The following is a 19,003-nucleotide window of genomic DNA, read 5'->3' on the forward strand; positions in this document are numbered from 1 at the left end:
TTTTTTTTTTATTTATTTTTTTTTGTTTAATACAGACCAACAATTTTTATTTTTTTTCTTTTAATCATCCTTTATTTGATTTTAAACAGCAAAAAACAGAAATTCACAAAGACCCGAGAGGCATTCCTCTGGTTTAACCCTCTCATTTACATAAGTCAGGGATATCAACATACAATTCATCAAAACAAGAAAAATAGAACTCAAAGAAACATTTCCCCAACATATCATTCCCATGAATACACAAGGAAGAAAACAATCGCCATACATTTTAGGTATTCTTATCTTATCCTAATTCCCTTCCCCTCTATCTGTTATTTGAGGGCCGCTCTTTGATCTGATAACACCTTCTTTGCAATAATACTATTTGTCCCTTTCCTAGCGGGATCCCCATGTCCCGCCAGAATCAGGGCAATTAAACTGTCTCTCTCTGTTTCGCTTTACTTTACCTCCCTTATACCCCCCTTCCGTAATCTGTCCCCCCAAAAAAAACACACTAAAAACAAAAACCAAAAAAAAAAAAAAAAGGAAAGCAAAGAAGAAAGTTTGTCTCCCCCCCTGACCCCACAGCGGCCCCCCCTTCTCAATCCGCATCCATCAGGGCCTTTCCCTCCTCCGAATATCTAAATATATTCCATTCCTCCCATGTTTCTAGATATATCTTCCGCTTCTGCCTTGAGGTCCATACTAGGTCCTCCATTCTATTCAGGTCTTCCACTCTAGTAAGCCACATCTTTACGGATGGGGCCCGTGCCCGCTTCCACAGTCCTGGGATGCAAGCCCGGGCCGCGTTCAATAGATGGCACACGACTGATTTCCTGTATTGCCTCACTGATATCTCCACATTTTGTAATATAAAAAAAGACCACTCCTCTGGTAATTGTTCCCTACAAAATCTTTGGGTTATTTCCCTGACCTTTCTCCAATAGCTTAGAATCTTGGGACAGGCCCAAAAGATATGCCTTAGGGTACCTCCTTTCTTACCACATCTCCAGCACCTGTCTGTTGTTTCTGGGAAACATTTATTCAGTATCTCCGGGGTCCGATACCACTGAGATAGTATTTTATAGTTCATCTCTTGTGTCTTTATACACATGGATGTTTCAAAGATATTTCTTACTATCTTAGTCTTTTGATCTTCTGTGAAGGGTTTTCCCAAATCCCGTTCCCACCTATTAAAGAAGGGCATTTGATCATCCTCTGTTGGGGTATTTAATAATTCACCAATTCTTGATAGGGAGTGTCGTAAGATCCCTCCCCCACTACAGTATCTCTCGAACCGTGTCATTCTTCGACCATATCTAGCTGCCGGTTTTAGAGAGTCCAGAAAATGACGCAATTGGAGAGATCTCCAGAAATCCAACTGGTAAGGAAAGACTTCCCCTTCCAACTCCTGCCTGGTAATCCATCCACCTTCCCTCAAAAAGTGCGATGCTTGGAACCACCCTTGCTCCATCAGTTTACTAAAGGGTCCGTTCATTAACCCTGGTTCAAACTGCGGGTTTCCCAAAATTGGAAAAAGTGGTGAGTCCTCCGTGGACAGTACCCCCCTCACGAACAGCCTATGTGCTACCCGCAGGGTGGGGCCTATCAACGGATGGCTCTTGGTATCTGATGGAAGCCCCCGGTAACACCATGCCGCCCGCTGCAAGTTACTGTCGCATTGATCCTGCTCCAACCCCGGCCATAACTTTTCTCCAGCATGCCGACTCCAATCAATAAGTCGGCACAGTAATGCCGCTTGATAATAGCGATAGATGTCTGGTGCAGCTATTCCTCCATCCCGTTTGGCCAGTGAGATTATACGGGCCTTAATTCTTGGACGTTTGTTTGCCCATATAAACCCACTAATAAGGGACTGTGCTTGCCTAAAAAAGGATCTGGGTATTTCAATCGGGAGGGTCTGAAAAAGGTACAGAAATTTAGGTAGTATGCTCATTTTAATGATGCTAGATCTTCCAAGCCATGAATGGAATCCCCTCCGCCAACCATCCAGGAGGGCCCGTGTTTTGACCAGCAAGGGCAGAAAATTAAGTTTAAAAACTTGTGTTAAGTCCGCCGGAATAGAGGTCCCCAAGTACGTAAGAGAGGTATCGGACCATTTAAATCTAAATTTTGATTTCAATATCCTTAATTCTCTCTCCGGGATCGCCACTCCCATCGCCTCTGATTTATCGTAGTTAATCTTGAAATTTGACAGCTCTCCATACACACTTAGCTCTTGTTCCAGGTTAGGAAGGGATTCCATCGGGCTGGTCACACTAAACATCATGTCGTCAGCATAAGCTGAAATTTTGTATTCTGTACCTTTCAAAGACACCCCCTTAATATCAGGGTTCAGTCGAATCCGGCTCAGCAGCGGTTCAACAGTCAGGGCGAACAATAACGGTGATAGGGGGCAACCCTGCCTTGTCCCGTTTGAGAGTTTAAAGGGAGGTGATAGTGTTCCATTCACTCTAACCTGGGCCGTTGGTTGTGTATAATTACTTGCGATCCATCGCTGCATCTTCCTCCCGAACCCCATGTGTCTTAGTACCGCAAACATAAATTGCCAGTTAATCCGGTCAAATGCTTTCTCTGCATCTGTTCCTAAAAAGACACAAGGGGTTCGGGTGGTACCCACCAGGTGGATCAGATTCAGGGTCTTGACCGTATTGTCTCGGGCTTCCCGCGTCTGCACGAAACCCACCTGATCTTTATGGACAAGTCCTGATATCTTCTGCTGTATCCGCCCTGCCAAAATCTTGGCAAAGAGCTTCATGTCTTCATTCAGTAAAGAAATTGGTCTATAACTCCCACATTGGGAAGGATCCTTTCCTTCCTTGGGGATCACAGCTATCACTGCTTTTAGCGATTCGTTATGGAAGGAACCAGAGTCCCCTAAACCATTGAACAGTCTCACCATAAATAAACCCAGTTCGGGCATAAAAACTCTGTAATAATGAATGTTATAACCGTCTGGCCCAGGTGCTTTCCCTCCCTTCCCCTTTTTCACTACCTCCTGTAATTCTTCTATTGTGATAGGTTTTTCCATTTCCTGGCTCATTTCTGATGTTAAGCTGGGGGTACCTGAGGTTGCTATATAGTCACCCATTTTCACCTGGTCTTGAGAGCTTGTTTGCAAATTATATAGGGAGCCATAAAAATCCCCAAATCTCCCTGCTATCTCTCTAGGCAGCACAATTTTCTCCCCCTCTGTGCCCTGTATCATCGGGATATAGGTTTTAGTCTGTTGTTCCTTTAGAGCCCTGGCCAGTTGTTTCCCACTTTTATTACCAAATTCGTAATTCTGTCTTCTGCCATTTTGTATTGCCCATTTGGCCCGTTTTAAAAGTAGTTCTGTGATTTGTCTACGCGCTCCCCGTAGATCCCGTTCCAACGCAGGGTTAGGGTTCTGTTTGTGTTTTGTCTCCAGGTTTACAATTTCTGTCATAAGAGTTGTTATCTTTGTCTCCCTCTCTCTTTTTATCCTCGCCCCATGCTTCATTAGTATCCCCCTTATCACCGCCTTATGGGCCTCCCACACCACTCCCAAGTCGCAATTGGGGGTCACATTTGCCTCAAAGTACCACTTTAGTTCCTTCCGCACCTCTTCTAGTACAACCTCCTCCTGCAACAAACTTTCATTCAATCTCCATGACCCGGCACCCACTGGACGTGAGTCCCCCAACGCATATTTTAAAATAATTGGGGCATGGTCTGTCCATGTAATTTCTCCAATTACAACCTCCTTTACAGAGTGCAGTTGGTTGTGTGGAATGAGATAATAGTCTATACGCGAATACCTTTTATGTGGGATGGAATAGAAGGAGTAATCTCGTTCCCCTGGGTGCATCAATCGCCATATATCTATCAGCCTTGCCTGTTGCAACATCTGTAGGACTCTCTTACGGGTTCCCCCCGTAACTGATGAACCACCAGAAGAAGTATCTAACTCTGGATATAATGGCATGTTCAGATCTCCTCCCATTATCAACTGTCCTTCCTGAAAGTCTGCCAGTTTGTCTAAAAATCTTCTCAGGAAGCGGTCTTGAGATGTATTAGGGGAGTAAAAAGTGGCAAGGGTTATTATCGTACCACCTATGGTCCCTTTCAGGGCCAGGTATTGACCTCCCGGGTCAACCAAAGACTCTGTCAGTGACCATGGGGTATTGTTTGAGATTAGAATAGACACTCCCCCCTTTCTAGCCTCTGGGTTCGTCGCGTGGTATGCCACCGGGAAGGGTCTACTTGCAAGGAAGGATGGCCCCCCTGTCCTAAAATGGGTCTCTTGTACCAAAGCGATATTACAACCCCTTTTCTTCAGGTCCTGAACCAAGATCCTCCTTTTTTCGGGTATGTTTAGGCCCTTAGCATTAATTGAAATCACTACCAGTGGGTCCATCTCTGAAACCAGAAACGAGCCCCCAGAGGATCCCTCAGGACCCACCAGGTCAGGTCAAAGCACAACCGTGGGGGCCGCGGGGGAGACACAGAAAGAGAAGAAAAAAGAAAGAAAAAAGAGAGAAAAGAAAAAAAAAAAAAAAATTTTAATACCACCCCCCTCCCAACCTCCCAAAATAAAAAAATTAAAATAAGAAGAAAAAGAGAAGAAAGGAAAACCCCTCTTCTAAACTGATATCACCGAGCGGCGGGCGGGAGATCTTATACCTCCCTCCCCCCTCAGGTGTACCACAAAGCCAAAGCTTTAGACACTCTCAACCCCTAGCCCCTATGAGTGTTGGCCTAACAGGGGAAGATTACTTGCGCGGACCCCAGTGAGGGATCCTCCTCGCCCCCCTACCCAGCTCCTTCCATCCACTTCTTCTGATATTGGGAGATTAATCCCCCCAGAAATTATAGCCTTCCTCCCTGAGGAGAGAGGAGCAGGAGGGAGAGGGAAGAAAAAAAAAAAAAAGAAAGAAAAATACAGCGGCAAAACAACCACCTCTGGCATCCACCAACTTTACTTTATAAAATCTGACAAAAAAACAAAAAACAAAAAAAAAAAAAGATTTTGGTGTCCCCTTATAGTGCCCACCCCCTCCCCAATTACCCCAAATCCCCCCTTCCCCTAAGTTCCCCTAAATTCGACTTTTACGCCTTGTGTTTGGCCTTGTGTCTTAACCTCTGAACTAGAATCCCCTTGGACGAATTCTGCCTGTTCTTTTAGATTCTTCCTTCGGTGTTAAAACAATACTTAATGAATAAAGATCAATACTTATCTATCTCATTAGTATTTTCAAACCAGTCATTTCCAACCAAGCTTCCCTGTGCTCCCTCTTGGTATATCTGTATTATTTGCCAGTCAGTTGGTGAGGAGGGAGAGTCCCGGGGAGTCCTGGGAAGGTACACACTGACCGCACCGCATCTGTCCCATCTCCCTCCTTCTCTCCCCCCATCTTTCCCTAGCAACCTCCCACCCTATCCACCCCCCCCCCCTCCCTAATCTCCCCGTGACCTTCATGTGCTGTTCTTTATGACCAGGTTACAAAATTAAACTGGAATAAATTAGTGTAAAAAAAAAAAAGGAGGCAGAGCATATAAGCCCCGCCCCCCTCCCATTCATCTCCTTATATGTGCTATATTGAGTGATAGCCCTCTTATCCCTTTACAGTTCCAATTCCCTCCCCCCCCTCCCCTAGAGCATATAGGCCCCGCCCCCCCTCCCATTCATCTCCTTATATGTGCTATTTTGAGTGATAACCCTCTTATCCCTTTACAGTTCCAATTCCCTCCCCCCCCCTCGCCTATTAAGTGACGTGACTTCAACTACGTCCCCAACCCTATTTACTTCATCCCCGGTGCCTCTAAAAAAAAAAAAAAAGAAAAAAAAAGGGAAAGGGGGGAACCCCCTCCCTTAACCCTTCCCTAAATCCTTCCCCAGCCACTAATTCCTTACTGTGATTTGGGGAACCACAGAGAGCAGGAGGAAAATAAGACACCTCTAGCCAGTGTAAAATAAAAAGATGCAAGGGGAATACTTTCCCCTACCGTCAAGGCGTATACGTCTTAAAATGGAGCCATGAAATATACCATTTTGTAACATAATATGACATTACCCTCATACCCTTCCTTAAACCTCCCCTCCTATCCTCCCTCCCTCCCAACCCCCCTATAACCCCGAACAATCTTCAAGCATACCAACAGGCAGATCTAGATATCCTTGAGACCTATGTCCTTAGTGCCCTCCCCCTCCCCTACTGTACATTATATTATGCACTCCCCCCCCAACCCATCCTTCACCCCCATGTCACTTTATCAACATGTCGCAAAAAAAAGATAAAAAAAAAAAAAAAAAAAAGGGGCAGAGCATATAAGCCCCCCCCTCCCCTTCATCCCCTTATATGTGTTATATTGAGTGGTATCCCTCTTATCCCTTTACAGTTCCAATTCCCTCCCCCCCCCCTCCCCCATTAAGTGACGTGGCTTCAGCTACGTCCCCAACCCTATTTACTTCATCCCTGGTGCCTCTAAAAAAAAAAAAAAAAAAAAAAATTATAAAAAAAAAAAAAAACACACCCAAAATATGTATGTAAAAAAAAAAAAACAAACAACAAACAAAAAAAAAAGTTTTAACATATCTATATATCAATTATCTAAATGACAGTTCCGTCTTAAACTTTACCAGATTATACCAGATTCTGCCGTTTCTTTAATCCCAAATAGAACCATGTTTGCCTTTGATCTCTCCACTTCCCTCCCCACCCCCCCCCCCCCCCCCCCCCCCCCCCCCCCAAGGGGAGAAGTCCCAAGGAAAAGCGCAAAAAGAACCAAGAGAAACTCGAGAGAGAGAGGGGAGGGGGTTCCAGCGGGGTCAAAAGGTGACCCAATTACACCCCTCCCCCTCGGAACTCAGGATCCCTTAAGGTCCACCATTCTGGGGTTCAGCTGTAGCCAATCGGGGACTGCAAATGGTTCCATTTCCAAAAATGAAAAAAGACTTGGGAGGTCGCCTCTTGAGCGCAGCCAAAAAGATGATTGTCCTTTTTTAATAAGCACTGATATAGGGAACCTCCATCTATACGACCCTCCCCAGGCTTTCACTCGGTCCAAGACCGGGCGAAGCAGCGCCCTTCTGTGAAGGGTAGCATTGGATAAATCAGGTAAAATCTTCACAGAGGCCCCTTGAAAGTCAATCGATCCGACCTCCCAAGCCTTCCGTAAAATCGCCTCCCTGTGGGAAAAATAGTGTAGGCGGCATATCACGTCCCGGGGGCGGCTATTGTCCTTTGATTTAGGACCTAAGGCCCTATGCACTCTGTCCATCTCATAATTTACTACAGTGGGTTCTTTCATCAAGTTCTGCAAGATAGACTTAATAATCTCATGTAAGTCCTCCCGGTCAGCGGATTCTGGGACCCCCCGGACTCGAACATTATTACGGCGGCTCCTGTCCTGGAGTTCTTCCAGTTGCAATTGCAGGGAGATCGACACATCCCTCTGCATATTCCTCTCGCTCTCTAACATTCCCACACGTGTTTCCAGAGCCTTCAACCCACTCTCCCCCACTGAAGTACGGGCCTCCAGCTCCTGTATTTCAACTCTGACCTGTTCAAAGTCCCTGGCATGTGCATCTTCCACCTTAGTAATCAGTTCAGTAATATCGGCCTTAGTGGGGAGAGCTTGAATTAGAGTTTTCAATACATCTATCTCACTTTTCAGCCCTCCAGCCTCCCGTATGGGGGGGGATACGGTTCCTTCCGCCATGACCGCAGAAGGGTGCGGACCCAGCGGTGGAGCCTGTAGAGCCTCCACGTCTGATCTAACAGACATTTGGTATTGGGGAGCAGTCCTCTTTAGGCCTCCAGCTGTCTGCCCCTTACCGTCCAGCACCCCACTCTTACCTGCAGAGAGGCGGCCCCCCCCTTGTATAGGAGAGAAATACCGTTGGATCTCTTGCTGCTCTACGGGTCTTGATGGGTGGGTTGATGTCTGTGTCTGTGACTGTGCTGATAGTGCCGCGTTCCGTGATGTCCGGCTCTCACGCTGTTTGCAGGGGTGCATCCCTTGTATTCCCCTTACTGTGACACTCTACTCCTGCATTGGTTGCTCCAGTAGTCCAGTTGCCCAACTCTCCCTTACCGCCACCACAGTAGGTATTGACAAGTATCCGCAGATATCTGATGCTGGTGACTATTAAATATTTATGAATGTTTATATTTAAAGTTATTGGGTAGATGGGCACCTGCTATAAGCGGGCAGATAGTCTCTCATTGAACGTGACTGTATCCCAATCTCATTGCTCCGACCTGAGAGCCACTAAGCCTGCTCTCCTGACCTCTCGTCTCCTCACGTGGGCGTCTCAAGCAACAGGGCAGGCAGTACTGCTAATGCTAGCCGCGGTGGCTATTGGTAGCTATCCGGGGGGTGTATACTGACAGTCCACCTGCGAGACTCAGAGTCCCGCTCTGCACGCCGCCACTCCACACTCCACCAACCCGGAAGCAACAGCCCAACAGCCCGCTCTCCTCTCCCTCGGAATCTCCACAAAGACGCCGCGGGCACCGCTGGTCAGCTGCAGCAGACTACCTGCAAGCTCCGGACCTCCAGATCCCGCAGGCGCTCCTCCGTCTCACTTTGCCGAAAGGTCAGTACATGCAGCACTGGGAGGCGGTTATGCAGACCCCCTTGATGCCCTTGATGCCGCCGCTGATTTAATCCCGCATCAATCTTACTCCTGGAGCTGTGGAGGACGGGAGTTCACCAGCTTACTCCCTCACTCGTCCATGCGCAAGCCACTCCCCCAGTCCCGCAAGCCACTCCCCAGTGACCTGACAGATCTGTCAAAAAATAAATCTTTGTCTTTATCTTGCAGCCTTTACCTATCATGACTTTCTGCAGTGGCTCAGGACGCTCACATTTCCATCTATCTGGTTAGCAGCTGCTTCCCTAAGTTGGGAGATTCTCAAAGGCATGTACAGGTGAGTACAACACTAGTAAATATACAGCATGCTATTACTTTGTCATCTTGTCTTAGAATAAAGTATCTCTGTGGACATTACCTATAGGGGAAATATTACTAAAAACCAGGTGGCTAGTTTTCAGCATCAATTTATTTATTTAATTTTTATTTTATTTTTTTCCCCTCTCTCCAAATATGAGTTAATTAGAAACATCAAAGTCATAGGAAAGGTTACCATCCATCTTTTAAAGTGTAAGGAAAGGCAAACATTACTTTTTAGATGGCTGGGGGGGGGTTTAACCTCTGTGTCACATAGGGGAGATTTCCCTTCACTTCCTGTCCCATAGCCAAAACAGGACGTGAAAGATGAACTATCCAAAGTGAGGGAATCCTGGTGTATCACATGGTCACCAGAACTAGTCTTGGACGATTCTAGTCTAGGCTTGACTAAACTCGTGCACCCCCTATTACGGTTTTGGTGTCAATCTAAAACTTTTGGGATTCTTTTGATTATGACTGTAACCAGGACAAGTAAAGGGGGTGATTCTCCTTAATGCTGGGTTCACACTGGTCCGACAAACGCTCCGACATTGGGAGCTCATGACGTGTGAAAATCAATGTTTCCCTATGAGAGCCGTCTTAACTGGTCCGACACATGTTGGTCCGACTTTAAAAATGCTCCCTGTACTACTTTGGTCCGACTTTGATCCTACTTCAGCCCATTGAATATCATTGAAGTCGGATCAAAGTAGGATCCTTGTCCTTACCATCCGACTTTTGACATCCAACATTGTGATTACAGCAGCAGTAAAAGGAATTTATCTCTCTGGGATTGTTTTGATTGGTCAAAGAACAAGTCGGACTATCGCAAAGTAGTATCCTTTTCATGAAAGTCGGATGGATGTAGGACCAATGTCGCAGAGCAAAGTAGGATAAAGGTTGTACTACTGTAGTATAGTGTGAACCCACACTATTAGATTTTCTGCGGATTTTTGTTTTCAGATTTACTAAACCATCTAATATGAGGTCAAACCTCAAGAGTTTCAATTTGTATGCAATCAAGCAGGCCCTTGCACGACATGGGTTTTGGTAAATCTGATGACAAAAATAGGTAGAAAATCTAATAGTGTGTATGTGGTTCTAACGGGGCAAAGGCAACGATGACTTTTTTTTTTTTTTCCATCCTTTAGTTATACTTTAATGCATTATTTGCCAAGTAATGATATCAGTGGACCATCCAGTTTGTTATAGTTGGTAACAGTAATTCCCACTTTTTTTTTTTTTCCCCCATACATTTTCCTTTTTATTTTTATATACATGTTTAATATTATGTTTGCTAGTTTATTCTTTTTGAACGCTGTTACTTAAAACACTGGTGGTAACACCCCTTACTTTCTGGATAATTAAAAACTTGTTAAAGATAAGGTACCAGCACATCCCTGTACATCCAATAACATTCTATTGGATTCCAATCTAACCCTGGGGATTTATGGAGCAGGGTGGGTAGCTTAATAGACGCCAAATACTCCTTCAGAGCATCATCCGTAACCCTCCCTAAAACTGATATACAAAGAACTCTAAAACTGTTTAAACGTCGATAGAATTTTCTGTGAATCCTCAACCAAGAGCCCATAAGAGTTACGAATTTGCAGTATCGAAATTGGAGTATAAACTGGCCTGGCCAGAAATGCTAAGACAACCATTCTTATCTCCAAATTCAAATATCCGTCTACTTGATGCAGTTGGCCTTTACTAGACCGCTCCGCCATAGGTAAGCGATAAGAACAAACATTCTTGCCAGGTCCTATAATTATATGAGGAAGGGTCGCTCAAATAGGAACGTTCCTGCCTGAGCGATTTGTTCCTCCAGTTTCTTTGCATCAGCATCTAAACTCCTAAAAAAGGTTCTAACCTCCTTAGATATAGATATATAGAAAATTCCCTGACCGCTGGATGTTTCTGTCTCCAAGCATCCACTAGAGCGTAATGCTCCAGCCATGTCTCCAAAACCAGTGGAGACCCAGACAAACATCCATGCCGACGTTGGAGACCACATTGAAATGGCCCCTCCGCCAGCGAGATCACCTCTGAAAGTGTCTTTTCCAGTACCTTAAAGGAGAAAGGAGGAGGAATATATAGACTAACTGTGGTTAAACAGGTATTCAGAATTTTACACACCACAATAACATACCTCCCTCCTGGATCAGTCTTGATTCATATATTTATATTTAGAGACTTGGTAATCAAAATGGCCACCCCTCTAGATTAAGTTGAGTACCCAGCATGACACACTTGAGCAATATTAGCACGTCTTAAGGCCATGACTCTGGAGCCCTACAAAGGTGTCTCTTGAAGCAAAATAATGAGGCTTGTGCTTCTTTACATAATCAAAAATGAACGCTAAACCTTTTGAATTTAAGCCCCAGACATTGCATGAACTTTTTTTTTTTAATCAACTGTGACATGGTTGTCTAATCAGATATTTTAACGGAAAGCTCCAAAGTCAAGTCCCCACCATCTCAAGCATTGTAAAACAAACTATCCAAAATACCCATATCGAACCCCTCCGGAAGAGAATGGGTAAAGCATAAAACATTCCCCGCCACCTAACCCAAACCTGTTCAATTCTCTATTCCTATAACACAACCAAGGAAATTGACCTTGGGGTTAAAGGTCTACATCACCACTCCCAACACCACTAAAGTCACGTTTGTCCTTTTGAGATAAGCTAGCACGTCCAGAAAAAAAAAAAGCCTCCGGCGGGAGACTAAATCCTTTCCTATTTCTTTAGTAGAGCAGAATTGGACAGGAAAGGCCTGCTGATGGAATATTCCAGCCCAGAATGTCTGTAACAGGACTATACAGTTATGCAATTTATCTCTCATCATCCAACCACGTGGCCATATGCTTCTGGATCCATAATGAGTACTCCAAGGCCAATGCAACGCAGAAGGGAGCATGAGTTTTGGAGATTCTGGTTGATTATTGTATCCTCCCTAAAAGCAGACCATTTTGGGTAGACTAGGCATTAGTAAGGCAAATTATTTTTGCTATGCATTTTGTATAAACTCTATATAATAAACCCGAGGTGTCTTAATCCTTGTTTCTATTTTTATCAGGAGTGCATCTGTTCGTGGCATTTTCTGGAAGTTTTGGACAACGTTGCAATGGGTTATTTTCTCTTTTGCAGCAGTTGGCATGTTTGCTGTCAGCTTGGTAAGATACTATAAATTAAGGTTAATTGTCTCCAGCCAGTACAACTCCACCTTTCTATCAAAAGAATAAAAAGTGGGCTTCCGTTTCTCATTTGGATTCTAAATTGTGTTGTAGAAAACAGATGCTAGTCATTTTATTAAGAGCAGTTTTGCTTGAACATTCCGTCAGAAGTAGAGTAATGCTTGGGGCATCAGTAGTGTTAATGAAGTAATATTTCTACCCAGCAGCTTGGCTTACTCCCTCCATGTTATAGCCCTTGCCCCTTGAGACTCCATTCACACCTAAGTGTTTTGTAAACGCACCCAAATGTAAAATTTTTGCATGTGTTTCTGAAATGAGTAAAAACGGCTTGTCAGGCTTGCGGTGCCATTGATAGTTGAGGGTACCCTAAACGTGGCAAGCTGGCGCACATTAAAACGTGCAAAAAACGCGTTGCTTGCAGTGCCATTCATTGTTATGGAACCCCAAACGCAACAAGTAGAAGCGCATTAAAATGCTCGACAAACAATGCGCCAAGCTCGGCACTCAAGACTACGTGAGTAAATACGATGTGTGTATGGCAGCCTGTTGGGATCAATGGGCTGCCCCTATGCATGTGGTGAAAAATACATGCCCAAATGCACAAAATGAAGTATAATTTTGTGCACATTCTCAAAACGCCAAGGGATGAATGCAGTAGTGAGCATCGGTTTTCATGCCCAAACAAACTGTCTGGTGCAGTTGCCTTTGTCTGCCAAAGACTGTCAGGAGAAAAGCTTGTGCCCAGCCTGGAAATTACTTTATTTTTATTTATTTTTTAAGTAAAAATTTTAAGTGTTCTACATGTTTGTGTCGTGGCAATAATGTTTTTACACTTTCTAAATTAAATTGTCTAGCACTAAAATAAGTTGTTTCATTTTTACATTCCTTGCAGTATTAGCAAGCACAGAACTTTAATTTAGAATTCTAGTCCAAACTGTTTGCGTATTGCCTTGAAACTCCCAGTATAACGTGCTGAGATTTTCATGTATTGAAATTTCTCCCAGCCCATGTATTTTCTCATCGGAATGTAAAAAGCGTGACTTTCATGCTAAATATAGTGACGTTTCAGCAGGATTCAGCCAGCTCTTAACCCGTTTTTATTTCATTTTTTCAGGTACCCTACACATATATCGACTTTGAGTCCAATGGTCAGCTCTGGCCATCTGTTCATCGTATGTTCAATAAAGTGGACAAATACCAGCTGGTGAACTCGTATGGCTTGTTTAGAAGAATGACTGGTGTTGGTGGCCGACCAGAAGTTGTTGTAGAAGGAAGTTATGACAAAGAGACTTGGACGGTAAATATGGATTTTGTTTTAAAAAAAAAAAAAAGGTATTTCTCTTCCGTTCATGGACGGACACAGCATATTGACCTTGGGGTATTATCCTCCTTCTAGGAGATTAATTAGGCAGAAAAACAGCATGTTAAGTGTTAAACACTCCACACAGTACCTCTCCACACAGTACTTCTCAGGGGGCGGTTCCCCTGGGTACATCCCCCACTCTCTGCTCTGCAGCCTCAGTTTTTTTTCTGCCTAGCAAAGAAGAATGAAATGGCTCCTCTGGGCCCATGTGTTCTGGGGATTTTTGCAATTTTTTTTTGCTTTTCGGTTTGTTTTTATCTGCATTTTTTTTTTTTTTTGTTTGGATCCTGCGATTTACAATCAATTGCTGACTGGGTGACAGGCTGGATCCTCGATCCTTGTAGTCCGTCCCCTCCCAGTTTCGGCCATCGAGCGTGTGCCGGCCTTTTAGCTATGCGCTGGGCCATCCACGACATGCCCCGTTGCTCCAGGGGTGGCCGGTGAGCTATATGCTCCAGGGCACACATATGACAGCCATGCCGTAACTGCGCGGACGTTGGTTCCGTCCAGGATGCCTCCAGCCGGTGGTCGCAGGACGGGTAAGTAGCAGTCCCCTTGCTTTGGCAGGGTGGTGCGGCTGGGCAATCCTGGTGAGGTCGATTGGGGGTCCGTCCTGCTTTCCTCTCTCTCTCCCTCCATTCTGGGTGGGGGGGGTCCGCCTGGGGGGCTCCATCCTGTGGCTGGGGGCTGTGTCTGCTATTGGGGGTGCTGTTTGTGTTTATTTTACGCTGCCATGTGTGCGGGAGGGTGGGGGGTTCTGCCCGGAGATCCAAGGTTTTTGCTGATGTGTCTGCTTTTACTGCACAATCGCTGCCGCCATTTTGGCGGCGCCGGGCGCCTTTATTGGAGATCGGCGGCCATTTGCTTGTAGCCCACATGCTCTGCTTGCATGTCGGTGGCCATTTTGGAAGGTGCTTTTGCCTCTAGTGGCTGTAAAATCGTCGCGAACGGCTCCAGCACACTCCTCAGGGACGGTACAGCACGGAGCAGCACTCTGGGAGGCAGACAGCAGTGGTACAGGCCTGGTCAGGTGGTGAGTCCTTTGGGGGGGTCCCCTGTTCTCTGCTGTGGCCGGGAGGGTGGCCTGTGGGTCTGCCTTGCATTCAAAGGGTGGCAAAAGGGAGGGGGGGGTCAGCATGGCGTCTGAACCGGACGCTTCTCCCCCAGACATGCCGGAAGTTAACCCTTAGTGCCCCTGTACCTGCGACCTCTGTGGATGCTATGACGGCAGTCCTAGAGGCATTTGTTGCCAGGTTAGAAGCGGCGCGTGGACAGAGGGGAGGTAAAACACCCCCCCCCCCCCTGCCTTCTTCTGGGGATGCCTCTGACACGGAATCGGGCCCAGCTACTGCTCCCGAGGTGTCCGAGGATGCAGGCCTAGTCCACACGGACAGTGAGGATGACTCTGCATCAGGGTCGGCGCATGATAGGGCGCTAGTGGGAGCTCTTATCACTGCGGTGCGGGATACTCAGAAAATGGAGGATTCGGCGGAGACATCAGCAATGTCGGTCCCTTTTGGGTTCCGCAAGCCGGCCCGCACTGCAAAAGTGTTTCCTTGTGTTCCTTATCTGGAAAAAAATTTGTACAAGGAATGGGATAGGCCGCAAAATTTGTTTTCTGTTCCGAAATGCTTTGCGGTCCGTTATGCTTTTTAGGAGGATTTCCTGAAAAAATGGACCTCTCCTCCGTCAGTGGACCCCCCTGTGTCTAGACTGAACAAAGCTACCACGTTACCTGTGGAGGGGGCTCCCGCTTTCAAGGACCCCGCAGGTAGGAGAGCTGAGGCTGTGGCCCGCTCCATGTTCACGGTGGTGGGGTCTGCGCTTTGCGGTCGGGGAGGACCACTTTCAATTTGTGGCCCTCCCTTTCGGCCTGGCTTTGGCGCTAAGGGTTTTCACCAAGAGTGTGAAGATTCCAGCTTCATATCCCTCCTCCTTCAGCTCTCCCAGGGTTGGCTGCTCCACACCTTTACATGATTGAGCATGCTGAAGTCATGTGGTGCCTTTCCTGAGTTTTGACTGGATGTTACTCAGGAGTAGGAGAGTGTAGAGGTGGGCGGGGGAATCTTGTGACATCACGACACTGCCCACTGAGCTCCAGCATAGACACCCACCGATTTAAAAAAATCATCACATAAGGATGTTCCCGACGTGATGTTAAAAAAAAAAAAGGCACGCTGATGCCCTCGGTTCCAGCTCAAAGCTTTTAAGTTCTTGCAAGGTATGCTGGATCTTCAGAGCACATGCCCCGGTGATATCACCGGCTGCATCAAGGGGGTATATCTCCTAAATGGTTTAGGAGATATTAATTTTACCTACAGGTAAGCCTTATAGGCTTACCAATAGGTAAAAATTGCCAAGCGGGTTTTACTACCTCCTTTTTAAAGCTGAACTTTGGCATAAGCAAATATTGTCCAAATACAAGTGTAATATGTTCTTGGTGTGCTTTGTGTATTTCCTCCCAGTAATCGGTGTGAAACCTTGCCTCTGAGCAGGAGCTTCCTGTAATAAAGACCAGTCACTGCTGCACTTTCACCTTGTGCATGGTGATTGGTCTTGTACCCACCCCCTGTAGTTTTCTGCAGGCAGTTCATAGGAGGAGGACTTGCTAGGTCCCGTTCACAGCTCTGCCTTCTGCACAGACTGTGCACAGTACAGTGATGTCACCGCTATTTCTAGCAAGGCAGTAATCATCACAATTTTATAAAGGCATTTGGTGCATATTGAGTGTATTTATATCCGTTGTGGCTATTGAGGAATATCCATTAAATCAAAGCTTTTGTGCCCAGAGTTCATCGTTAATCCTGGAATGATAAAAAATGAAGAATTAGAATTGTTTGACTGCTCAGACTAGCTTTGTCTTATTCATTTTTGTAATACCTAATCTTCCCACAGGAAATAGAATTCATGTATAAGCCAGGAAATATAAGTGCAGCTCCTCCAATCCTCACTCCTCACCAGCCTCGCTTGGACTGGCAGATGTGGTTTGCAGCTCTTGGACCTCAGTCACAGAGTCCATGGTTTACCAGCTTTGTTCATCAACTTCTACAGGGAAACAAGGATGGTAAGCTATAGAGAACACTAGGTGAAGTTGATAATGGTTTCTGTAACATCTGTAATGCGTATCCTTTTTTTGCTGTGTCTTTGACTCAGGGCCAAAAGTTAACAATTCATTTTTTGTTACTTTTCACAACTTTCTGACCACCAAATGTGTAAAAACATTCTTGGTTTTAAGTGGTTATAACAAGCTCATGAGCTTACCATTTATTTTTAGTAAAAGCAATCTGGGCAGCTCTACAGTCTCCTGATCACTTTTACTATAGTGAGGTCTGTGCTTGGTTAGCTGCATTAGAATGCAGGAGAGACATTGGGAGTCTAGCAGACCCCTGATGTCTCTGTGCCGCTTGCCCAATGCTATCGTACACAGAGCTTGTTGCCTCTCTATGTAGGATAAATGAAGAAAAATTGGTCTGGACAGCAAGTGGTTAAAGCAATATATAAAAAAAGAGTAAAAGTCCACTGCTCACTATATATTGAACACTACACTGTAGTATTTGGCGCAGTGTGCAGACTCGCCAATATGGTGTGGTCTCCGTAAGCTGGTCATATACTGCAAAAAAGTAGAAAGGAAGGACAACCCCCCTAAAGAAGCTAACCGGTTCAGTATGTCAGTCACGGTTAGAGCCAGATATTAGTAAAGCTGAGGCAGCATTGGGATAACGGCAAAAGTAAAGCAAGTCCCAAAGTGTGAGCAGCTGATAATAACCTCCAGAGGGCTGAAGTTAATGTTATTGCAGTCATAGTGGATGCATATGGACCACCGGTCCGCTCACCCAGCCTGGGTAACACAGAGGAGGTTTTGATTTTCAAGTTAGTTTCTCAGTCTCTCCATACCCATCCATTAGGAGCTGGCAGTCGGACTGCAATTATATTGATACAGCTACGGTTGTTATGTATATGTCTGGCCTCTCCAGGGATCCTGTCTGGGGGTTCTACTGTATAAAAGACCACGTTGATTAGTGATTCAACGCCCCGTTTTGTCATTTCACACAGGCATGTCAGCTGCTGGCTTCAGAGCCATGCATATCGCATGCGCCGACGTGATGTAGTCATTAGTGACGAGATTGGCGTCACGGTTGTGATAATTCATCCGACGTGTTTCACCCAATCACGTGGGTTTTATTAAGGATAAAGGATCCTATCCTTGATAGAAACCCACGTGATTGGGTTAAACATGTCGGATGAATTATGACAACTGTGAAGCCAATCTCGTCACTAATGACTACGTCACGTCTGCGTATGCACAGCTCTGAAGCCAGCAGCTGACATGCCTTTGTGAAATGAGGAAACGGGGCTTTGAGGGGGTGGTGGGAGTTTTGCCTTTTAGTTATACTTCAAGATGGAAATAGAAGTTTCTCAAGTCTGAAAGAAATTTTATTCTTATGTGTTTTTTTTTTTTTCAATGATTTTCATTTGCAGTGGTGCATTTGGTGCAGAATGACGAGTCGCTGTATCCTTTCAATGCCCGCCCCCCTCATTATATAAGAGCACAACTCTTCAAGTATTGGTTTACAGAGAATGGTCAAACAGGGTAAGGATTATATTTTGTTGCCATTTGAGAGTATATGTTGCAGATCACTAAGGTGAATAAGCATGGAGAGGAGTCATCTGTGGATATCAGTCAGTTTAATAAAAAAAAAAAAAGCTAAAAAAATGTTTTTGATTAACTAGTTCACAAAATTTGTACATATTACACTGATCAAACAAGGCCAGGGCTGCAATCTGACTTTCAGTGTCATTATGTAGTACAACTTGGATGCTACTATGAAGTGGTTTGCATAGTCAATGGGGCCAAAATCATGCTGGAATCGCACAATGTAGTACAGGGAAATTTTCCAAAATCACGTTGTGCTGAATTGCATTGATGTGAATGGGTGACATTGAAAACAATGATTTCCATTGTCATATGATGTCTGCGTGACTGAATTTGTATCTGAAATTGCACTAATGTAAACAAAGTCTTTCTGTCCGTTCTTCCTTTCTGTTCTTTCTTTCCACCTCATCTTGGACTCCTTGGCTCCCCCCCTTCCCTGCTGAGTGCCCACCATAGAAAGCCACTTGCTTATAGGGGAATTTGCGTGGGCTCGTTCCTGAGATGGCATTGACACAAAGATCATGGCTTTGCCTGAAAATCTGCCCTAACTGGCTGTGATTGGGTCACCGTCACTTAAAGCGGAAGTTCAACTTTTGGGTGGAAATCTGCTTTAATCGCCGACAGTCAACGCTCTGCTCAGTGAGGACCAAGAACTGAGTGATTAGTGTTCATGTGATCGCTTTATTCTCGGTCTTGGAGTTGGCGGGGGGCAGCTGCAGCATCATTGATGTTGCAGCCACAAAGGTGAGTATGCTTTTTGGTTGTTGGTGTTTTTATATATCTCGTGCTTCCCTTTTTGAAGTATACATTTTTACTCTGTCAATCTGTCAAAACAGTTACTTGCTAGCCATTTTTATTTCACTGGTAA

General features: G+C 45.2%; 1 protein-coding gene across 1 annotated transcript in view; it reads left to right on the top strand.

Annotated features, from left to right (window-relative positions):
* Window positions 1-19,003, top strand: part of LMF2 (lipase maturation factor 2) — a 38,646-nt gene that overhangs the window by 12,716 nt on the left and 6,927 nt on the right. The window contains exons 8-12 of the mRNA XM_040343179.1: window positions 8,795-8,900; window positions 12,001-12,097; window positions 13,233-13,415; window positions 16,377-16,545; window positions 17,961-18,072. Of these exons, the coding sequence (XP_040199113.1) occupies window positions 8,795-8,900; window positions 12,001-12,097; window positions 13,233-13,415; window positions 16,377-16,545; window positions 17,961-18,072 (667 nt within the window). The remainder of the gene's footprint in view (window positions 1-8,794; window positions 8,901-12,000; window positions 12,098-13,232; window positions 13,416-16,376; window positions 16,546-17,960; window positions 18,073-19,003) is intronic.

Source organism: Rana temporaria, chromosome 3 (genome assembly GCF_905171775.1).
Source record: "Rana temporaria chromosome 3, aRanTem1.1, whole genome shotgun sequence".
Lineage (NCBI taxonomy): Eukaryota > Metazoa > Chordata > Amphibia > Anura > Ranidae > Rana > Rana temporaria.